General features: G+C 42.0%; 3 protein-coding genes across 4 annotated transcripts in view; 2 read left to right on the forward strand and 1 right to left on the reverse strand.

Moving 5' to 3' along the window:
- Positions 1-9,557: 9,557 nt before the first annotated feature.
- Positions 9,558-12,447, forward strand: LOC123502757. 2 transcript variants are annotated; one of them, XM_045252000.1, is made up of 2 exons: positions 9,558-10,378; positions 10,766-12,447. In XM_045252000.1, exons 1-2 carry the CDS (start codon positions 9,641-9,643, stop codon positions 11,105-11,107), a joined length of 1,080 nt encoding a protein of 359 aa, XP_045107935.1. In that variant the 5' UTR covers positions 9,558-9,640; the 3' UTR covers positions 11,108-12,447. The 2 variants fall into 2 exon arrangements, with proteins under 2 accessions (XP_045107935.1, XP_045107936.1); XM_045252001.1 differs by having other exon boundaries at positions 9,561-10,414.
- A 2,733-nt stretch (positions 12,448-15,180) lies between these two features.
- Positions 15,181-18,356, forward strand: LOC123502758. Its single transcript, XM_045252002.1, has 2 exons — positions 15,181-16,268; positions 17,283-18,356. The coding sequence occupies exon 1, from the start codon at positions 15,318-15,320 to the stop codon at positions 16,263-16,265; it is 948 nt and encodes a 315-aa protein (XP_045107937.1). The 5' UTR covers positions 15,181-15,317; the 3' UTR covers positions 16,266-16,268; positions 17,283-18,356.
- Positions 18,357-18,478: 122 nt separating this feature from the next.
- The window catches only part of LOC123502756 (WD repeat-containing protein 86-like), a 6,270-nt gene continuing 420 nt past the window's right edge, over positions 18,479-24,328 (reverse strand). The window contains exons 2-8 of the mRNA XM_045251999.1: positions 23,443-23,564; positions 22,585-22,739; positions 22,064-22,210; positions 21,659-21,784; positions 21,176-21,389; positions 20,469-20,643; positions 18,479-18,923 (exon numbers count right to left, since the gene is read on the reverse strand). Coding sequence (XP_045107934.1) covers positions 18,863-18,923; positions 20,469-20,643; positions 21,176-21,389; positions 21,659-21,784; positions 22,064-22,210; positions 22,585-22,739; positions 23,443-23,564 — 1,000 coding nt within the window. The 3' untranslated portion in view covers positions 18,479-18,862. The remainder of the gene's footprint in view (positions 18,924-20,468; positions 20,644-21,175; positions 21,390-21,658; positions 21,785-22,063; positions 22,211-22,584; positions 22,740-23,442; positions 23,565-24,328) is intronic.

Here is a 24,328-nt window from a genome sequence, read left to right on the forward strand (position 1 = left end):
GCCCATATTCTCCAAGGTTTCAGTGCCACATCTCTATTTTAGGCAAGCTATAATCAAAGGTTGCTAAGGATGCTGTCATGATTGTAGTTTAGTTTAACAAGGATTGGGTACTGTCATTGGGGGAAACCACACACGAGAATCTAGCCAACCACTTGCATAGTTTTTAGAGACATTCATTATAAAAGAACGTAGTATCTAAGGGTATGAACCGAAGATACGAGGAAGATGCACCTCCTGCCAGTCCTGGGTACATTTTACTCTGTCCGCAGCATTAAACAGCTAGGCAGTGTTGGATGAGACCAGTTAGATTATTTACACTAATGTCCTTGGAGATGCCCAGAGTCAAGATGGAAGCACGTAACACTCATAAGTTCCCCATATTATGACTCAGAATTACATCAGAGGAGACATGTAACACTAGAACAGCTAGCTCGTCAGGAGAACACCACTGGGACACTTGACAACCAGAGAGATACCCATATTGCCAGCCTGGACACTTGGACACGCAGCACACCAACAGCCTTCCATACTGGTAGTCAAGAGTATACCATTGTGACAAGTGGCGGTCCAATAGATTCCCATGTTGTTAGTCAAAACCATGTAAATGAAGTATGTAACACCGGAAAAAGTTCAAAGATTGTTTGTGCTAGATTGATTACGCCTAGACAACCATTCAGGGAGCGGAACCATATCATTCTCCGAGGTACCTAGACAGAAGAAGAATACTAGACACAGACACAAGCGTCGAGAAATCTCCCTGCTACAAAGTTAAAAGTTTTCATTACAAAAGTTCATATTTTTAAACGTTTTTGGCACCTTACCTCAGCTACCTTTGACAAGTTGAGGGATGTTTCAAGAAGGTTGTCATGATTGCAGTGATAGAACAGCAAGATTCTGCATCATCAGTGAGAAAGCACATAAAAACTTAACTAATAATCTCACCTGCATATGAAAATCGTCCTTGTGAAAAAAAAAAAAAAAAAAAAAAGCGTTTCAAAACACTATCCGAACCAGTAACCCGACATCTAAAGAAACTAGTGTTATTGTCATTGTCAAGGTAATCATCTTCATTTCTTTACTTCCCCCACACCTAACAATATTCCTCGTACTCTATGTCATTTCCCTACCAGCAACAACGTTCCATTATGGTGAAGGAAGGACATGAAATTATGAAAAAAGCTGGAGATATCTTAACTGCCGAGGTAGTTATCTATTTTGTGCCACTGACTCATATACCCAAGATTCCACGTACGCGATGCCTTTTTCCTGCCCAACGACAGCCTCCTCTTAGGGTGGAGAAGGGGTGGACAAAGTGGGCAGCTCCTCACCATGGCCTGGGAACAGAAGGGGAGGTTCTCGAGGCCTGGCCGGACGGAGAGATAAATGAAGATTGACATTATTACGGGAACACAACACGCCACTTGGAGGAGATCAGAATTCGTGAAAGAAAGGAAGAAAATGAGGAAATGGAGCTGGATTGGAAGAGGAAGAGGATACAAACGAGTGCAAAAGAATACAAAGGAAGTTCAAACAGCTACAGATCCAAAGGTAGAAGAAAGAGGAAGAGGAGGATAATAGAGAATTGTAATAAGAAAAAGATGATAATGTTAATAATAATGAAGAACAAAAATTAGAACATAAATAACAAGAACATGAAAAAAGAAGGAATAAAACATAGTAGAGAGAAAAAAAAAGGCAAATTTAAAAAAAAAATCGAGAAAAAAATAATGATAATGGTGATGACGATGATAATAACGACGAGAGCAACGTATTAATATCTTGGCTGCTCTTTACTACCACTACAACACCTCGGAGCAACACAAAACCACCTAGAGAGGGGAAAACAAGGAACACAAGCAAAAGAACGAGAGAGAGAGAGAGAGAGAGAGAGAGAGAGAGAGAGAGAGAGAGAGAGAGACTACTTCCCTATCAAGTCAGTAAAAAGCTATATTTCTTCGTCTATCTCGAAAATATGAGTGATTGTTTGCATGTCATTCTGTTAACTCCTACTCCACCACCACCACCTCCTCCACATCCTCCTCCTCCTCCTCCTCCTCCTCCTCCTCCTCCTCCTCCTCCTCCTCCCTCCTCCTCCTCCTCCTCCTCCTCCTCCTCCTCCTCCTCCTCCTCTTCCTCCTCCTCCTCCTCCTCCTCCTCCTCCTCCTTAACAGCACGAATAACCATCCTTATAAAACACTCTTCAGAAATACTCGCACCCCTAGGTAACAAAAGACCTGCGCACACACACACACACACACACACATGTGGCCTTGAAAACAGTTGACATAGTAATAGCTTAAGTCACCTTACCTCCTTCATAAGAAGAGAGAGAGAGAGAGAGAGAGAGAGAGAGAGAGAGAGAGAGAGAGAGAGAGAGAAGGAAGGAGGGAGGAGGAAGAGAGAGAGAGCGCATTTGGACATTTCAACATTTATTAATAACTTTTCTATATCAGATGGCTACTGGTGAAGGGAAACAAAAATAGCTACAAAATTAAGACCACTAAAATGCCGGTTTTCAAACAACGTTCATCGAAATCAGAGAATAAATGTCTTGAAACCTCCTCTTGAAAAAAATCATATACAGAATTACAGAAGCAGGCAGAGAGTTCCAGAGTTTACCATAGAATAGGATGAAGGATTGGGGACACCGGTTAACTCTTGCATCAGGAGGTGGACAAAATAGGGATAAGAGAATGAAGAAAGTCTTTTTAGCGAGGCCGCGGGAGGAGGGGAGGCATACAGTTAGCAACATCAGAAAAGCACTTGTCATGAAAATAGCTGTAGAAGATAGCAAGAGATGCAACACTGCGGCGGTGAGGTAGAGGGTGGTCACTCAATTAGAGGAGAGTAGATTAAAAAGAATGAATTGAAGGTTACATGAATTTATGGATGTGGATTATACATGAAAATCGGTTTCGTGTCGAATCGAGTCCTTGCATTTTCCTGTATTTTTTATTTCCTTAACTAATCATGACCACCTCACCATCTTATTCCTGGCCACGTTATCACATTCTCTATCCGAATCAGTGTCCTGTCACCTTCGAAACATTCCAGAACCACTAAGCTTTGAGAAAGTAATCTGAAGACGCGATATATTACACAATAGACCCTGACAGTACACAATCGTAAACATTTGGCTTCCTATCTCGACGTCTCTCAACACTGTAATGGAAGCTTCTGAGCCCATAAAGGGTATTTCTATGCTTGCAGGGATAGTTTGACGAGCATTCAACCTAATAAACAGGAGGAAAATCAATGAGAATCTGATTAACCAACATTGGCATTTAGAATTAGTATTTGAGAGGGAGGAAGGCGTTAAGAATCCGCCAGGTTACCAAGAGCCTTGAGATTATGGTTGGTCTCGTTTTTCTTGTCACCAAGTCTTCACCTGTGTTCATGACATTATGAACGCTTGTTTAATCCCTGAACACTTCTTCCTCCTGACGACACCAAGTCATGTGCTGGGCGTGTGGTGCCCATGCAGACTGTCGCCAGGGGAGTGTGAACTTGCTTCGAAATAAAAAGGAGTGTAAGTCAGAATGGAATCAGACAGGCGTGATTCTGCATATGTACTGCCAAACAAGCGTTGTTACTTTGGCGACAGTATCCTTCCATCCCCTGCCCGCCACCACGTCAGCCATTCCCTCACAAACTGGCCTGTAGTCCTGTAGCAGTGGTGGTTACCACATGCCTCTTTGTTACCTAGGTGTGTGTGTGTGTGTGTGTGTGTGTGTGTGTGTGTGTGTGTGTGTGTGTGTATATATATATATATATATATATATATATATATATATATATATATATATATATATATATATATATATATATATATATATATATATATATATATATATATATATATATATATATATATATATATATATATATATATATATATATATATATATATATATATATATATATATATATATATATAGGTTCAGCATATATATATATATATATATATATATATATATATATATATATATATATATATATATATATATATATATATATATATATATATATGACTGCTGAAGCTAGATGGAATATTAGTCCCAGTAAAGAGAAATAGAAAGTGTTTTAAACTAAATTTGCAGTAGGAGCCTATGGGAATAAATTTGACAACATAGAGAGACTACATGTAGTTGTGAGTATTTAACTTACAATAACAATTCCTTTGACAGCTTAGAGCGCGCCTCAGCAGACTAGTGTACCGTAGCGTATAGGTGCAGTACAGCAAGGTGTATGACGAGGCACGGTTTTAGAATGTGAATCCCCGTAGAACCGTGAAAGCGAGTACGGAATCCACCAAACACTCGCCGCGGCTGCCACCAACTCACACCCTCAGGAAAGGCGAACACTCCCAATTGGTCCATAACAGCACCGGATGAGAGGGCAGAGGGAGGCCAGCGCACCAGTAGGCCTACCTGGGGGACGGAGAAATCTGGGATAATGACGCCGTGTGGAGGAGGAAGAGGAGGAAAAATAGGATGACACTTACTTTAGTTTTCTTATCTTCTCTTTCTTCGTCCTCATTCTCTCGTTCACGTTTTTTTTTTTTTTTTTAGTCCTCTCCGTTAGCTTTTTCCTCTTTTTTTTGTCCCCCTCTCCTCTCTCCTCCAACTTCTTCCCCTCTATTCTCCTCCCTTCCTCTTCTTCGCTCCTCCTCATCCTCCCTTCCAACTTTTCCATAACAACATTAACATACCTCCACCTGTATGGCCTCCGACCTCCTCCCTCTCTCTCTCTCTCTCTCTCTCTCTCTCTCTCTCTCTCTCTCTCTCTCTCTCTCTCTCTCTCTCTCTCTCTCTCTCTCTCTCTCTCTCTCTCTCTCTCTCTCTCTCTCTCTCTCTCTCTCTCTCTCTCTCTCTCTCTCTCTCTCTCTCTCTCCAAATGGAAAAGTCTGGGATTTCTACTATCACATTTAGAACACTTTTTATTTATTGTCCCCTTCTTCCTCCTCCTCCTCCTCCTCCTCCTCCTCCTCCTTCTATCGAGTGACCTACTTTTGACCACGTAATGACCTCCAGACCTCCTATTGAGTGACCTTTGATGTTTGTCTGATATGATGTGACCCCTGTGTGTGTGTGTGTGTGTGTGTGTGTGTGTGTGTGTGTGTGTGTGTGTGTGTGTGTGTGTTCAAGGGCGCTCTGTTTTACTGCGGAGTGTATCGTACGTAAGTAAATCTTGTTGAGAGAGAGAGAGAGAGAGAGAGAGAGAGAGAGAGTCATACTAATCTTCGTTTTATAATTCATTACTCATATATTGGATTCTCTCTCTCTCTCTCTCTCTCTCTCTCTCTCTCTCTCTCTCTCTCTCAAATGATTAAATAGCAGAGAGAGAGAGAGAGAGAGAGAGAGAGAGAGAGAGAATGATAATGAATTCAGTGGGAGGAAAGAAGGAGAGATATGGAGAAGGAGAAATGGAGGAAGGGAGTTTAGGAAGAGAGAGAGAAAGGAGAGATATAGACTGATAAAGACTACAAAGAAAGAGAAAAGATAAGAGAAGAGAAAAACAAAGAGAGAGAGAATCAATGGAGTAGTGAAAAGAGGGAAGAAACAATACTGAGAACAAGAAAGGAGAGAAGAAGATGAAAGGAAGGGATAAAGAGGAGAATGAATAGAGGAAGAAACAATAATAAAGACTAGAAATGGATGGAGGAAGAAAATGGGGAAATAGAACGAAATAAAGGAAGGAAGAAGAGAAAGAGAAAGGAAAGGAGGTGGAAGGATAAATAGGGATAGAGGGAGAGAAGAAGGGAGTAAGAACAAGAGGCGTTTGTGTATGTCTTTCTTTTTTTGTGGTTTCCAGTGATGTAACAGCCGAGGCGTGAAGGACGGAGCTGTCAAGAGAGACGTAACTAGATCGGTGTGTTAAGAAGTTAGCGAATGTGGAAGGGAAGCAAAGGAAGGCAGGGAAGACGTAAGGACAGCAAAGATGGACAGGTAGGTAACTCGGTGTTAATTTAGGGAATGGGGAGGAGGAGAAAACGAAGGCAGGGAAGACGTAAGGAAAGCAAAGGACAGGTAGCTCGATGTGTTAAGAAATTATGGAATGGGGGAGGAGAAAAAGGAAAGACGTATGGAAAGCAAAGAAGGATAGGTAGCTCGGAATGAGGGGAGGAGAAAGGAAAGGCAGGAAAGACGGAACAGTGCGTGCTTTGGGGTTCGAGGGGTCTCCAAGCGCACGGGTTCGAATCCTGTCCACGGTCCGAGTGTAGGTTGGGCTTCCTCACTCGGGTACCCCAAAAAGTATCCCCTTTAGCCCAGAAATTCCCGTGAAAAGCCAACATGGTATAAATAAAAAAAAAAAAGAAGGACAGGTAGGTAAGATTGGCATTAAGTAAAGATTGGACACGTTAATTGTGCAGCTGTGGTTCAGGTGTTGCCAAGGTGTTGCAAAAGATATTTACGTATTTTTAAAGAAGTAGGAAAGCGAAAAAGAATGAAATAAAGTTAGCTGTTCATGATAACTAAATAACTTAACAGAATAGATAGGTGAATGAATAGTTGTATGAATATATTTGATTGATAAGTAAATATATATATAGTACTAAAAATAAAGTTTCTCTCTCTCTCTCTCTCTCTCTCTCTCTCTCTCTCTCTCTCTCTCTCTCTCTCTCTCTCTCTCTCTCTCTCTCTCTCTCTCTCTCTCTCTCTCTCTCTCATACACACACACACACACGTACTTCTTTCTATTTCTTCCATCACTGCATCTTTCTTTCCTTCTTTTCCTTGTCTATCCCTTCGTCGCTTTCTTTCCTTCCTCCATCTCTGCATCCCTCTTACCTAACGTCTTTTCTCCGTCTCTCCTACCCTCCTCTCTCCTTTATTGCAATCCTCCTTCCTTCCTTTAATTTCTTCCCTCCTTACTCCTTGCATTCTCCTCTCCCTTCACCCAACCCTCTATTGCACATCTTCTCCCTGCATACTTCACTCCCTCCCTATCTCCCTCCTACAAATAGGTGTTATATAAGATCTACGCAGTTACTCTCAACTTGGCGACAACTTCCTTTGGTTGGAGCCCAGAAAAGATAACCCTTTCTCCCCTTCTCCCTTCCTCCTCATCCCTGGCCTCTCTCTTCCCTTCCCTCCCTTCTGTGACTTAAGAGAGAGCAGGGGGAGGAAGGGAGGGTAATAAGAGGACGGAGAAGAGGAGAGAAGAAAGAAAGGAGGAAGGAAGTGAGGGTATAGAGTAAGAAGAGGGGAGTAAAGAGGAAAGTAAGAAGGACGTAAGAGGAACGAGAAGAGATGATTATGAAGAGTGTTAATGAAGGAAGGGACGAAGAAAGGAAGAAAGGAATAGAAAATGGAATGTAGAGAGAATGTGCGAAAGGAAAAGAGGATAAAAAGTAAAGAATTATTCAGGAAGGAAGACAATATACATAGATAAAACAAAAAAGGAAGTGAATGGAAAAAGAAAAGAGAAGGAAGCGATAAATGAAAAAAATATGAAATAAAAGAACGAAGAAGAGAGAGGAGAGGAAGACAAGAAGGGAAAGACGAGAAGAAAAGAAAAGTAAGAGAAAAGTAAAAGGTGAAAAAAGAATAAGGAATACAAGAACAAGAGAAAACAATAAAAAGTGAGGAAAAGAACAAGAAAGGAGAAGAGGGAAACAGAAAAGAAGAAATAAAACATAATGAGTGAGAAAGGAGTAAGAATAGAAGGAAGGAAAACGAAAGAAAAGGAGGAAAGGAGATGAGGAGGAGGAAACGAGGTGAAGGGGGGAGGGAGGGAGGGAGGGAGGAAGGGAGTCTCAGGAACTCAGAGTACCGAAAATAGTAGTAGTAGTAGTAGTAGTAGTAGTAGTAGTAGTAGTAATAGTAGTAGAAGTAGCAGTATTGGTGGAGGAAGATAGTGATGATGATGAGGAGGAAGAGGAGGAGGAGGAGGAGGAGGAGGAGGAGGAAAGCCTAACAGATCTTTAGCTTGGCAACAAAACTTATTAGTAACAAAATTAATACTCGTATATTTACATAGAATTACTGCCTCTTACAAACTTGCCAGTGTGTGTGTGTGTGTGTGTGTGTGTGTGTGTGTGTGTGTGTGTGTGTGTGTGTGTGTGTGTGTTTATATAATTCTCTCCCATATGTTCTTTATTTTCACACATAATTACGCATAGTGTGTTGTAGCCCCCTCACCCTCTCGCTCTGGCCTCTTGCGTATCATTGCTCCGTTGGATTTTTCGGTCAGAGTTATGAAATTTTTGGTACACACGTGCTTGAGTTCGGAGAGGCGAGTTTCGAGGCATCTTTCTTTACACCACTGTTGTTGTTGTTGTTGTTATTGTTGTTGCTGTTGTTGTTGTTGTTTTTGTTGTTGTTTTTGTTGTTGTTGTTGTTGTTGTTGTTGTTGTTGTTGTTGTTAGTGCTGCTGGTGTGTGTGTGTGTGTGTGTGTGTGTGAGGTTGGAGCAAGGAAAGTAAAAAAGAGGCTTGTAGAGTTTGTGTGTTCGTACCCATTAAAACAAATCTTACAGTTTTAGTACCATCACGGCGCCACACACACACACACACACACACACACACACACACACACACACACACACACACACACCGCTTAGTGTAGTGGTCAGCACGTTCGACTCTCAATCGAGAGGGCCGGGTTCGAGTCCAGGGAAGCGGCGGGGCAAATGGGCAAACCTCTTAATGTGTAGCCCTTGTTCACCTATCAGTAAATAGGTACGGGATGTAACCCGAGGGGTTGTGGCCTCGCTTTCCCGGTGTTTGGAGTGTTGTGGTCTCAGTCCTACCCGAAGATCGGTCTATGATCTCTGAGCTCGCTCCGTAATGGGAAGACTGGCTGGGTGACCAGTAGGCGATCGTGGTGGTGAAAAAAAAATTACTACTGTCTTTCTATGCAATATTTACGAGGCTGATCAGGAGAAAGGCATCATTTAGTTAAGTTTATCCTTTCAATGCTTGTTTTCTATGTAACATATACGAGGAGGCAGAAGAGGATAATATTTAGTTTAGTCTCCCTTTTCATTCTGTTATATGCAACAATTAACAGCAATTCAAGTAATATAAGGAATATTTTGAACCATTTACAAGACGGAATGGTATAAAAGAGAATAGATTCCTCAGAATAACCAAGGATTAATAAAGTGACACGGGTCTTTATGGTTCTAGTGAGAGACTAATATTTTCACAATTAATGACTGGAGAAACACTCTTTTAATGCTTCTAAGTGAAGTAATACTGGTTTCTAAGGGTGTTTTCTATGATCGTACTGACAGATTAGCAATATTTCAACATTAGTGACGGGAGAAACACTCTTTTTAAAGGCTCCAGTAAGTATTTATTTGGTAACTTTATGGTTCCAATGACATTTCATGAAACTAAGATCAACTCATGTAGTGACGCGTCTCGGCGAAAGCTTACTATGCATAACATTAGGGAAGGCGTCGTTTGAAGTGTTAGTGTCTATCACTTGGACCGGAAGGTGTTGTTTTTAGACCTGTGACATTTTGAGCAATACCGCGACCCTGTGTCACAAAGGGCAATGGGAAGGGAGGGCGGGGAAAGCCGAAAGCCGATGAAAGACAGTAAGCTTCAAAGTGTATCCTGTAGCCATATCGCCTCCTGAACTCTTTGCACGCAGAAGCACACACGCACACACTTACACTCCTCTCCAGCCATGAAGAAAGCACCTTCCTTACTTCTGCTGCTGGTGGTGGCGGCTGGGCCTGGAAGCTCGCCCACCCCTGCCCTGGCCCAGCAGTGCGGCCATGAAAGCTCAGTGAACAATCATAATTCCAACGTTACCATTAATCTGTCACGTACAAGCATGTCTGTGTACGTGCGGCCTCTCCCAGGCTTCAAGGGCATCAGCCTGACAGCGAAGGCGTCTGATGGAGAGGAGTACACAGCTTGCTTCCCGAAACAGAACACGTGCTTCGAGGGCGACGCCGACTTTTGGGAGGTTTCGGTGGCGGTGTGGGCATCCAACGACACGCCCGAAAACAGCAACGATCACGGGCTCTACTTCAGAATGTGGACTGATGGGTGTCCCAGCCAGTGCTACTATGCTGCCACTGTAGACAAAATTGAGAAGCTCATTGTTACCGGTCACGGCCCAGCAGCCTGGATCTACAACACCCCGGACCCAAGTTGCAAGATAATAACCATTTGGAACATTCGTGTGAAAGACGCTGTCCACTGCTTGCCGACGCTACCAACGGAAACTAACACCACCAGCTTGGGAACCATTCCGTTCACACACACCGCCAAGTCCACCGCACGCCGCAACACGAACTCATCTACTCCGTCAGCCACTACATTGATGATGGTGGTGGTGGTGGTGGTGCTGGGTATTGTGCTAGGGGTGCTGTCAGTGGTGGCGGTGCGTCTGGCTCTGCTTGTCAAGAAACTCAAGGTAAAACAAGATGAAACAAACACGAGGTTGTATTAGGTAAGAAGTCTCTCTCTCTCTCTCTCTCTCTCTCTCTCTCTCTCTCTCTCTCTCTCTCTCTCTCTCTCTCTCTCTCTCTCTCTCTTTCTCTCTTTCGATCTATATATCTGTCTATCTATCTATCTAATGATAATAATGGCAATAAAAATGATGATAATAATAATAATAATAATAATAATAATAATAATAATAATAATAATAATAATGATAATAATAGTAATAGTAATAGTAATAATAATAATAATAATAATAATAATAATAATAATAATAATAATAATAATAATAACAATAATAACAGTAACGATAATAATGATAACAATGATAATAACAATAATAATATCCCTGTCGCAGGTGTCATCAGCCAATGCAGGAGGCGCAGTGTGCTTCAGCAGCCTGCAGGAAGACACGTGCATGAAGGAACACAGCGGGGCCGACTACTCACTCACTCTCGCCACTTATCCATCACTGAACAGTTCAACACACACAAATGACTCCACTGGTGAACAGACGGGAGGGCTTGTTGTTATGCAGGGCTCAGTGTTCTGGCGTGTTGTTCTTGTCAGGTGGTATTCCACTTTCGATATCTCATGCCGTGTTTTGAAATGCTCCTGTCACCTCACCACGACTATTTACAAAGGCCACAGAGGTGATTCATTTGGTTATCATTTTTCTTTTTTATTGAACTATTACTAGAGGTACGAAGGTACTATTTAGAATCCAAAGAACTTTTGCTATCCCTAAAATCATGAAAGCGTTCTTGAAAACCCAAATAACTTCCACTCCCCTTGATTAGGTCTATAAAATTCATCGGGCTCTGCTAAACTATCATTAAAGACATAGAAACACAGTGTAAGAACCCAAGAGACTGTTAAAATATTGATAAAACCATTAAAAACACCCCTGATGACGTGAAATATCTTAGTAAGCCCTCGTAAAGTGTCACTCAGTATTGTCATGGCCATGGAAATTGAAGATCGCATCATTGTACTCTGGCAATCTCTCCGTCATCACTGTGTCACAATGCATGCATCCGGTGTGCACCAAAACACGCCAATTTTGAGTTTCAAGTAGTAATATCATAGCCACTTGTTTTGATTATCAGTAAATATATGCATTTGTTAAGTCTGTCGCATGCACGGTTTCAGACGAGTAGGGTGCCGGAATATGTGATGTAACATCCAGATTCCCTGACCTCAACAATACAACCTGTTAAAAGTGAGGCCGAGCAAACGAAGATTGAAGTATCCGGTCTGTTGGGAGCAAGTAAATGTCAAGTTTATATAGTTGAGTCAATGGGTTGTCTTTCCAGCAGCATCCGTTAAGGGGGGGGTGTAGAAACTAGTGACACGTCCACCCCTTAGACTTGCCCTTCACCCCTGAAAGCCCCGCAGGAGTTAATCATAGAGGTGTTCTTCAAGGCAAGTTAATGATAGTGAAGGGATTCTGTTCAGTTGGCATTGTAACTTTGTGCTCTATTATTTCACTTCTGTAGGGCTGCACACAATCACCTATAGCTGTTTAGAAACCTGATTTTTGTAGTTTATTTGCTTTTACACTTTTGAGAAAAATACAATTAACTTCTCTTATCATTTTGACTGTAGGCACGCAGGGACTTGTTGTATTGTGAATGTCGACAAGGAGAGGAGTGTCAAGACGCCTCAGAAACTTAATTAGCTAACAATTGGTTCGTACCATGTTTTTTTTTTTTTTTATAGCATCATTTTGGCAAAGTTTATCTATTTTCTTATATTCTACCCTTGTTGACTTTCCTGACAGAAATTAAAGTAGTAAAAAATGCTAACAGCAGAAGGAAATATAATCATAGATGTTTTTTGTCATTTTGTGGGTTTGTAGAATGAATTCCTCCTTCCCTGTGTCTGTAGATGTAAGTCTGCCTTCCCTGTGTCTGTAGATGTAAGTCTGCCTTCTCTGAGTCATGAGTCTCGATGCTGAGGACATTGTCGGGTTCTCATTTCCTCGCCTTGCATCCTCTGTCTGTTCAAGTAGAAGTGCAATAAACAGATTCACACTGATCCAGTACTTTGAAAACTGTGTATGTGTGTGTGTGTGTGTGTGTGTGTGTGTGTGTGTGTGTGTGTGTGTGTGTGTGTGTGTGTGTGTGTGTGTGTGTGTGTGTGTGTGTGTGTGTGTGTGTGTGTGTATCTGTGTCTGTGTGTGCGTGTGTGTGTGTGTGTGTGTGTCATTGATATTATGAGGAAGTATATACGTACGTTAAATGACGTACACAACAAAAGTAGTAGCAGTAACAATGCTAGTAGCAATATCACTATCAGTAACAATAGCAATAGTAGTATCAATACTTCTATTGGTACTTCTATACTTATTGTTACTAATATCGTTACTGATACTACTTTTAAGAACATAAGAATATAAGAAAAGAGGGAAGCTGCAAGAGGCCGCCAGGCCTATACGAGGCAGTCCCAGTGTGTTTAAGCTACCTAATTCCATCCATCTTCCCCATCCATGAACTTATCTAACCTTCTTTTAAAGCTCCCTATTGACTCAGCCCTGACTACATGACCACTGAGACCGTTCCACTCATCAACCACTCTGTTTGAAAACCAGTTTCTTCCCATTTCTTTCCTAAACCTGAATTTTTCAAGTTTAAACCCATTATTTCTGGTTCTGTCCCCGCTACTGATCCTAAAAACTGCATTCATGTCCCCTCTATTAAAACCCTTATACCACTTAAATACTTCTATTAGGTCTCCTCTTAACCTACGTCTCTCTAAGCAATGCAGATTAAGTTTTTTCAGTCTCTCTTCATAGGGAATATCCCTCATTCCCCGTATCATTTTAGTTATCCTCCTTTGCACAGACTCCAACAGAGCTATATCCTTCCTGAAATGTGGGGACCAGAATTGTACCGCATAGTCAAAATGTGGCCTGACCAGCGCCAAGTATAATTTTTGTATTACTTCAGGACTCCTACTTTTAACACTTCTAAAAATGAAACCTAATACTCTATTCGCCTTATTTCTGGCCTCGATACATTGCTTCCTTGTACCGAGATCGGAGCTAACTATGACTCCTAAATCTTTCTCATACTGGGAACTTCCTAGTGCCACGTTATCTATCGTGTACCTATTGCTTGGATTATCTCTACCCACGCTCAGTACCCTGCATTTGTTAATATTGAACTGCATTAGCCATCTATCTGTCCATTCTCTCATCCTATCCAAGTCTGCTTGCAAAGCCTTGGCATCCGGATCGAACCGAATTAATATACCTATCTTTGTGTCGTCCGCAAATTTACTGATATCACTATTAATTCCACTATCCAAGTCGTTGATATATATCAGAAATAATAATGGCCCTAAAACTGAGCCCTGTGGCACCCCACTAACTACTTCTCCCCACTCGGAATTCGATCCATTAATTACTACACTTTGTCGTCTGTCGTCTAACCACGCTTTAATCGAGCAATTTTTTTTTTTTTTCTTTCTACAGTATGATTACTCTTCGAGACGCATCACAGATCAACATCATTCACATGAACTGTAGATGCTTAGCAAAAAAACTCAGATAATATAAAGACTTTCCTTAATTGTCTTGATGAACTTACAGACACTATAGTTTTATCTGAAGCCTGGCGAAATGAAAATAATAAACATCTAAGCTACATGAATTTGCCAGTTAATACACTTACCATCCTACTCGAAAAACAACGGTTCAAGAAAGTGTTTCAGTCCTTGTTTCCAATTTGTTAGATTTCGAACAGGAAAATAGTCAACATCTATCAACGAAGATACTAAAATTACCACAATTTAGAATAATTACAAACTCTGTTAATATTTTCGTTTCTGCCATTTATAGACCCAACAGTAAGCACATAGCAGTAGATCAATTTTGTGATAATCTAAACAGAGTTCTACAAAAAAATATCAAAGAACAGCAAAATCATTCTTACATGGGAATCTAATACAAATGTACTGGAGCATACAACCCACTCATCAACAAATAATTTCCTTACCAGCACCAAGTTGTAATAATACAATACAACAAGAAATAATGGATTCAAGTTTAATGTTATTATATTTAAAAAGACATAGGGAGGATTTAGTTGTCAAATAATTGAGTGATAAGCGAATAGAGATTCCGAAATCAAGTTATTAGTGCTAAATCATTAGAACGCTTTAAAGCAAGACAAGAAACGTCTGTGGATGAGAATTCGCAGGAAATACTATTTGTATGTCGGTCTGAATGCTTCGTTCAGCTTTATATATATATATATATATATATATATATATATATATATATATATATATATATATATATATATATATATATATATATTCATGTCCTGTTAAGTAAACTCTCATAAACTCCGGAATTCCTTTCATGCTTCTGTAGTTTCACTTTCTTATGACTTGAAGTCCTTCGAGAGTGAGGTTTCCAGACACTTATCTTGTATATATATAAATTCTTTTTGTTTTGTTTTTACCAGGCTTTCGACTTTGTTCTGGGACTGGCACCTCAGTGCATGGGCTTTTTTTTAATGTTGTTTTGTTGCTCTTGCTCGATGCTCCTCCTAATTCAAAAGCACACAAAGAAAAGGCTGAGATTCTAGGAAGTGGATACGTTTTGTAGGATTTTGAGGGAAAGGAGGCGATGTTGCCGTGCACTGCAACTTAATGCATCTTATGACAATTCTGGGCGTGGGCCACCACAATCTGTGACCGAATAGTGGGGTGTGGGCGCCCATGCTACCCCGGGGCCCTACATTATTATCTATTTCTTTATATGAAAGATCAGCTCGTGTCATTATGTCTTGGTAAAAGCTCACTGAAGTACATCATAGAAAATGTCGTTTGTACAAGTGTTGACGTGTCACTCAGACCTGCAGAATTCCTTACGATCCATGACCTATGACATATGAGTAATGCGAGGAGCCAGTTTGGCGCCAAGCCATAGTAAGGACGAGGGAAGTGGGGAGGAAGGACATCAAGCACCAACGACCATCATACAGCTCTACCGTCTCCTGAACTTCTTGCAGACACACATACACCCACACACTGCACACACACACTCCTGTCCAGCCATGAAGACCTTGCCTTCCCTACTACCTCTGCTGGTAGCGGTTGCAACTGAATCTGGAAGCTCCCTCACCACCGCTCTGGCTCATCTGTGCAATTATGAATACAGAGTCATCGAAAATGACACATTCGTTGCCACTGGAATCTCACACTTAAGCAATTATCTATACATTAGACCTGAGCCAGGCTTTGAGGGCGTCAGCATGACGGTGGGGACAACTGATGGCGAGAAGTACACCGCCTTCTTCCCGAAGCAGGACAAGTGCTTTCAGCACCAAGCGGACTGGTGGCAGATTTTGATGGAATCGTGGCCATACAACTACACCTCAGACAACACCAACCATCACGGTCTTTACTTCAGAATGTGGACTAGTGGATGTCCCAGGCTGTGCTACCATACTGCTATAGTCAACGAAGTTGTGGACGCCAATATTACCATTTATGGCCCTTCAGCATGGAAGAACAACCCCCCAGACTCACGCTGCAAGACCGTAATGATTATGAACAATTATGACGAGGAACGTGTGCCCTGCAGGTCTTACAAATCTCCGGAAGGTGACAACATGAAAACGGGACCTGTTGAGGCTAAACACCCTGTCACGCCAGCGAGCACACGCCCCACAACCACGGCCTCATCCATCAGCACAATTTTCCCAGAATCTCTGACAGTCTCTCTCATGGTAGTGCTGGTGCCAGGCATTGCACTGACACTGGCGGCCACAGGGACGCTGCGTCTAGTCCTGGTTCTGAAGGAACGCAAGAAAAAACGAACAGCAGCACGCCCGACAGTGTAGGAGGTAAGGAACATCACAATGTCTCTCTCTCACTCTCACTCTCTCTCTCTCTCTCTCTCTCTCTCTCTCTCTCTCTCTCTCTCTCTCTCTCTCTCTCTCTCTCTCTCTCTCTCTCTCTCTCTCTCTCACACACACACACACACACACACACACACACCGCGTAGTGTAGTGGTTAGCAAGCTCGACTCACAATCGAGAGAGCCCGGGTTCGAGTCCCGGGAAGCGGCGAGGCAAATGGGCAAGCCTCTTAATGTGTAGTCCCTGTTCACCTAGCAGTGAATAAGTACGGGATGTAACTCGAGGGGTTGTGACCTCGCTTTCCCGGTGTGTGGAGTGTGTTGTGGTCTCAGTCCTACCCGAAGATCGGGTTATGAGTTCTGAGCTCGCTCCGTAATGGGGAAGACTGGCTGGGTGACCAGCAGACGACCGTGGTGGTGAATTACACACACACACCGCGTAGTGTAGTGATTAGCACACTCGGCTCACAACCGAGAAGGACCGGGTTCTAGTCCAGGGTGCGATGAGGCAAATGGGCAAGCCTCTTATGTGTAGTTTCTGTTCACCTAACAGCAAGTGGGTACAGGATGTAACTCGAGGGGTTGTGGCCTCGCTGTCCCTGTGTGTGGAGTGTGTTGTGGTCTCAGTCCTATCCGAAGATCGGTCTATGAGCTCTGAGCTCGATCCGTAATGGGGAAGGCTAGCAGGGTGGCCAGCAGACGACCGTGGTGGTGGTGGTGGTGGTGGTGGTGAATTACATACACACACACACACACACACACACACACACACACACACACACACACACACACACACACACACACAATGTAATATGGCGATAATGATGATAATGATAATGATGATGATGATGACGATAATAATAATAATAATAATAATAATAATAATAATAATAATAATAATAATAATAATAATAATAATAATAACAATAATAATAATAATAATGGTAGTAATAAAAGCAATTATAATAATTGTAATACCAATAAAAATGGCTTCTCCTAGGTGTCGTCAGCAGAGGCAGAAGGCGCCTTCAGGGAGACCGGCGCCTGAAGGAACACAGCGCGGCCGGCCACGGACCACTTTACCCATCACTGGGCACACTCAAAGCATTGCCTTAGTGAACAGAAACAGACAGGAGGGTGTGCAGTGATGCAGTGCTCAGGGCCCAGTGTTCCCGCCAGCTGCTTCTGTCAAGTTGTATTCCACTTTTGATAGTATCTCAGGCCTTGTTTGAAATACTCTTGTTCTCTCAACAGGGCTGTTATCAAAGACCACAGAAGTGATAAGTTGTGTTCTTATATCATTTCATTATCTTTTACTTGGCGATTTAGAACTGCTGTTAAACTGTGACTGGAATTACGAAAGCAACATTCATAATCTAAAAAGCAGGATTACCAAACAACCTCTTCATCTTTTCTATGGTTCATCTTCATGTAAGCAAAACGCGTATAAGAATCACGTTCAACAAAAATCTATTTCCTCTGTTGTTGGCCATTATTGTACTCTAAAAGAATACATCTGGTTGAATAATGAATGGTCTAACGTGTAGGATGATGCAACATTCAGATCCCGTGACAGCGATTCGAATCCGTTCAAACCACGTCGAGTTTCCAAGCGTTTGAGTATCCGGTGTTGTGTTTTCAACGAACCGTGAAGTCACGATGTTGAGTCATAACTTAAAATGTCGGTAAATTTTTATCTATATTTCTATAACTAGGTTTTGAATTTGCTCGTCTCTTTTTCTTTTCTCCTTTTTTTTTTCTTCTTTTTTAGTAGGGGCGAGGGAGCCGCAAGTTTCTATTTCACTGAAGTCGACGTCCCTTATACACACACACAAAAAAAAATAAACATCGTACTAATGAAGAGACTGAAATAAAAGAAAATATAATCGTGTTTCTTATGTTACCAATTTGTATTTGTAGATGTAAGTCTGCCTTCTCTGTGTCTGTAGATGTAAGTCTGCCTTCCCTGAGTCATGAGTCTCGATGCTGAGGACATTGTCGGGTCCTCATTTCCTCGCCTTGCATCCTCTGTCTGTTCAAGTAGAAGTGCAATAAACAGATTCACACACCGTTACCTTTGTTATGCCTTTCACTGATCCAGTTCTTTGAAAACTGTGTGTGTGTGTGTGTGTGTGTGTGTGTGTGTGTGTGTGTGTGTGTGTGTGTGTGTGTTTGGGGCTATAGATACGTTATCAATATCGTCATCTTGTTATTATTTCCAAAGAAACAATGCAGGGAACAATGTATACATATATAAGTATTATGAATTTTCGTCATAGTAATGCTTTTTTATATAATGAATGCATACTTATTTTCACAAGAATACTACTTTTGCTCTAGTTTTTGGTCTGTGATAGAAATAATTGGCTTTCATAGTGTCTAATGATTATCATATATAGAAGCACCAACATTTTCCTTTATTTAAACTCCCTGAAATGTCAGAGAGAGAGAGAGAGAGAGAGAGTGTGTGTGTGTGTGTGTGTGTGTGTGTGTGTGTGTGTGTAACAGATCATCATTATAGCTTTTCTCTCCTCAGAGTAACCCGACAATAAGTGGTGGATTAAGACCCTGTGGAACGCCTCAATCTTCTCCCTCCTCGGATTCCTCTTCGCTGGAACTCGAAGACTCCTCACCCTCTGTCCTGCAAAATACAAACAGGTCAGTGGGAGTGTGGTTGTGGGCGTGTGTGGGTGTGTACGAAGTGAGGCAAGCATACATGTGACTGTTTTAAAGGCTTCTGTATGTCCTTATAATTTTTCGTTATTAATATGGACTGACGAGTTTGTCTGGAAGTATTACATTAGATTTGGTTAGGTTAGGTTAGGTTAGGTAGGTTGTACTAATAGGTTATGTAAGATTTGTATAGTTTAGGTTTGTTTTAGATGAGCAGGTATATTGTGATGACAGTAGTGTTAGCTCTCTCTCTCTCTCTCTCTCTCTCTCTCTCTCTCTCTCTCTCTCTCTCTCTCTCTCTCTCTCTCTCTCTCTCTCTCTCTCTATTTCTCTCTCTCTCTGCTTTATTTATTTATCTATTTTTTATTTATTTATTTCTTTTTATTTAAGACTATCAAAGAGTAATGATATACAGTCTATAAGGAACTGAAGCCCCTTGAGGTCCCTTGTCTATGTCAGGCCAGGACGATCACTGGAGGGACGTAGCTAAAGGGCACAAGTATATTTAAAGGTCATCACAGAGAGCTTCCTATAAATAAACACACACGCATATGAACATTCCTTCCATTTAACCTTTCTGTTAAAGAGCTCGTGCTGCCGTTAACCCTCATACTGGTGGTGTAGTAATGGTCGTATGCTTAACCCCTTCATTACTACGACACATTTTTACTTTGAGATTTGTGTACGATTAGACCATTTTACTGATATTTGATAGGAAGGGTCTATGGATGATTAATGGCCACAGTCTTCACTATACTAATCCCCACATGAGTTTTTGAAGCTGTATAAAATCACCAAATAGTAACCAGAATGAATATGGAAACGCGTCATGCTACTGAACGGGTTAAACGTGCTCTCATCTACTCTCCACTATTCTAAGCAGCTTTCCTAACACTAGCGATAGTTTTCAAGGAGGTTTACATGATTGCAGTGATGATTTAGCAAGAATTCCTTATAATCACTTAAGAAAACACCAGTAAGAACGCAACTTTTCACCTACATGCCTTATAAAATGCACCTCATGAAAGAAAGAAGTGTTTAAGAATACAAGCCTAAGTGATTATAGGAGCATTTCTTCTGTGCTGGTCTCTGCTGCACTGGTGGCTACTTGTCCTTTCCTGTAACATGAGAGAGGCGCTGCGCTGTCTTCATGTGTGGTGCGGAATGGTGCCGATCCTATCCTAATATCCGTCACTATGATCTCTGAGCGGCTGGCACTGTTCCGATATTGGCAAACGACTTTAAGGTAAATAACACACACACACACACACACACACACACACACACACACACACACACACACACAGGAAGGGAAGATGTGTAAGAGATATTAAAAAAGTATAGTTTCCCGCAAAGATGTATTGAGACGTGGAACAGTTTGAGTGAAGAAGTAGTGTCTGCAACGAGTGTGCATAGTTTTAAAGTAAGATTGGATAAGTGTAGATATGGAGACGGGGCCACACGAGCATAAAGCCCAGGCCCTGTAAAACTACAACTAGGTAAATACACACACCTTCGTTTCGGTATGTTCCACACCCTGAGCGTAGTGTCGGTGGATCCCGTGTAGATATGCTCACCACTAATGGCCATGCAGGTGACGGCGATCTGGTGGCCCGTGTACACAGCCAACACCTCCCTCGTAGCGGCATCCACGGCCCGGGCAAAGTTGTCGCTGCTCACTATGAACACTGCCGAGAAGAGAGATGGTGGTGGTGGTGGTGGTGGTGGTAGTTGTGCATGACTGGATGATAGACTGTGTTCTCAAGCATTTCCGCGTTTTAATCTCGGCTACTTAAACAAACTATATTGGAAGTTACTGGGGATTTGAGAGGTGTTTTCTTGCATCCTGGTATAGTTTAACCCCTTCAGTACCATGACACATTTCCATATTCATTCTTCTTATTATTTGGTGATTTTATACAGCTCCAGAAATTTATGTGGGAATTAGAATAATGAAGACTGTGGCCATTAGTATTCTGACCTCCATAGACCCTTTATAATGTCAATGAAATGGTCCAATCGTACACAAATCCCAAGGTAAAAATGTGCCCCAGTATCGAAGGGATTAACAGGTTACTGAACGTTACTGAATTATGAAATGTGCTTTAATCATTCGTATAGATAGATAGAACACCACTAATTATCTCAGGGGCCTTTCAAAACAATAACGAGACACAAAGGCTATTCACAATACGAGCTCACACAACTCCACACACATACACATGCCGTTGTGGAGGTGGATGGCGTTGATGGTGTTGGTGGCAGGCCTGAAGGAAGTGAGGGAATCCACAGAGACAACCTGCTGCCGTCCCATCTTAACGGTGTCGCGGCCAGTGACGTCCCACACCCGCACCACGCCGTCACCGTCACCACTGTAGAGCAGCTTATTGAGGGCCAGCAGGCAGGTGATGTGGCTCTTGTGGCCCTCGAACACCTGCCATTGAGAGAGAGAGAGAGAGAGAGAGAGAGAGAGAGAGAGAGAGAGAGAGAGTTATTATGTCCGTAAATAAAACCGAATATAAAAGAAATCGAAAAAAAGATGGAAGCAGAAATAGCATCATTACAACAAAACTAAAGTCATTAATGAAACAAACCCAAGTTGACACACAGACACACACACACATACCACACACACACACACACACACACACACACACACACACACACACACACACACACACACACACACACACACACACTCACCCGAAAGTTGACCGCCGTATCGATGTGCCAACTGCGAATGGTCTTATCTGCGCTGGCTGTGTACAAGAGACGCGAATTAGTGTCCGTCACGATGGCCACCACGCAGCCAGTGTGCCCCTTGAACACCTGAGAGCGATCCACAGGTATATGGAGAGGAAGAACAAGCACCGTCAATCCTGTTGGTTCTCACGAGAATGTTTGTGAAAAGCTGCCCTGTTAAGTTTCAAGTTACAGATATATGATCGTTAAAGGTACGGTGAAGATGTGCATGTTCTCCTCCTCCTCCTCCTCCTCCTCCTCCTCCGAGAGTCACAGTAATAAGAGCCACAGTAGCAAGAGTCACAGTAGCAAGGGTCACAGTATCAAGACTCACAGTATACCAAGTCACAGTAAAAAGAGCCACACCTGAAGACAGTTTCCAGACACGAAGTCCCAGGATCGCGCAGTACAGTCAAGGCTTCCCGTCACCACCAGGTCGCCGAAGCCAATCGTGCCCGTGTCATCCTCCTCGCCGGGGTCAACCATCAGCGAGTACACGGCCCTCTCATGCCCCTAAGAACGTGGAGGAAATAGTGATAGATGGCAGTAGTGATAGTGAAGGCCTATACATTACAAGGAAGTGGTAAACTAGGTAGACTTTAGCTTGTTTTGAACATGCGAGAATAGAGTTTGCGTTGATAGCAGGGGTATACACACACACACACACACACACACACACACACACCGACTTGCCTCAAACGTCGTTGATAGCACACACACACACACACACACACACACACACACACACACACACACACACACACACACACACACACACACACACACACACCGACTTGCCTCAAACGTCGTTGATAGCAGGGACACACACACACACACACACACACACACACACACACACACACACACACACACACACACAGCCTTGCCTCTAATGTCTTGATACACGCGATGTCGTCTGCGTCTCCCTTGAGGTTCTCCAGTATCTCTTCTTCCACGTGCCACGCCTTCGTCGTCTTGTCCTGGGAGGAGCTCAGAATATACTCCCCCGTGCATAAGACTCGCGATATCCTGCCCTTGTGTCCTGTGAGAGAGAGAGAGAGAGCGAGAGAGAGAGAGAGGGAGAAGGAGTAACAATTTATGAGCCGATTTTCAGTTTTTTTTCACATGCATTTTTCTTCTTTTCATTTCCTTTTTTTGCGAGAAGTAGGTCACTGATAGACAAGATATTTATGGGAACTGTCATGAGAGCAGTTGTAAGATGACAAATGTGGCGTAGCAGGTTTGGGAATGAATGTGGAGATAATGTTTTATGTAAGACAATTAAGATTTCTTTTATGTAGAAGAGAAAAACCAGCCAAGGTCAACAGAAAGAGCTAAAATGGAAAAAAAAAAAACATTTATTTGCCAGTCCGGGTGTTCAAAGAAGAGGATAAATGTCTTAAAATTCATCTTAACCTCTTGAGTACCATGACACATTTTCGTACTTATTTTGCTTACTGGTGATTTTATGCAGCTTCAGAAACTCATAAGGGGATTAGAATAGTGAAGACTGTAGCCATTAACCTTCTAACCTCCATGGAACCTTCGTAATGTAAATAAAATCGTCTAATCACACCCAAAACTCATGGTAGAAATGCGGTCCCAGTACTGGAGGAGTTAAATGGGTTCAGATCATACGAAGATGGAAATACAGAAGCAGATAAAGAGTAACAGATAGTGAAAAAGAAAGAAAATAAGATGCCAGTTCCTTAAGAAAATGGTTTAAAGGCAAGCCCAAAAATTACCTCTATAAGTGAAGAGACAGTCACAGCTAATGGTGTCCCACTTCCTGAGGGTGGAGTCCGCTGCGCCCGTCACGATGAAGGTGTCATGAACGGCGACGCACGTGATGTAACTGGTGTGACCTCTGGTGTGGGAGACAGTGGTGCAGTCTTGGTCAGAATTCATCGTATACACTATTCGCCCCCATCATGTTTAGAATTTTATCAATCATTCACCCCTTCAGTACCATAGCGCGTTTTTATATTCATTCTGCTTACTATCTGGTGATTTTATACAGCTTCAGAAACTTGTGTGGGGATTAGAATAGTGAAGACTGTGGCCATTAATCTTCTGACCTCCATAGAGTCTTCCTGATGTCAATAAAATCGTTTAATCATTCAAGGCACAAATGCGTCACAGTACTGAAGGGGTTATTCGCAAGTCCTATCAACTGTTAGTATTTATAAGAAAACTGTCAGCAGATTACAAGATTTAAGATTGTCAGCTTATCGGAGGATTTAAGACTGTCAGGAGATTAGATAGAAAGATCAGGATTGTCAGAAGATTAGATATAAAACTTAAGACTGTCAGCGGATTAGGACTGTCAGTAAATCGGGTGACTTAAGCTTGAGGGGGAAACAAAGCTCTACCTCTCTTGAGTATCCACAAAGTCAGACACTGCCTTCTGCAACCACTTCCTCTCCTCAACCATGCATACAAAGGAACACATACAGATAGTTAGAGAGAGAGAGAGAGAGAGAGAGAGAGAGAGAGAGAGAGAGAGAGTTTATAAACCAAAGTGAACAAGAGTATCAATCTTAACAATATGCAAATACAATATAATACAAAATGAAAACAAATAAAATAAAGACACCACTAAAAATTTTATGTAGCTCAAAGAAAAAACAC

This window comes from Portunus trituberculatus, chromosome 12 (assembly GCF_017591435.1).
Source record: "Portunus trituberculatus isolate SZX2019 chromosome 12, ASM1759143v1, whole genome shotgun sequence".
Taxonomy (NCBI): Eukaryota; Metazoa; Arthropoda; class Malacostraca; order Decapoda; family Portunidae; genus Portunus; species Portunus trituberculatus.

Coding starts and splice junctions, on each gene's coding strand:
- LOC123502758 (XM_045252002.1), top strand. CDS start 15,318: ATGCGAGGAGCCAGTTTGGCGCCAAGCCATAGTAAGGACGAGGGAAGT.
- LOC123502757 (XM_045252000.1), top strand. CDS start 9,641: ATGAAGAAAGCACCTTCCTTACTTCTGCTGCTGGTGGTGGCGGCTGGG. Junction 10,379..10,765: donor TGCTTGTCAAGAAACTCAAG/GTAAAACAAGAT, acceptor TCCCTGTCGCAG/GTGTCATCAGCCAATGCAGG.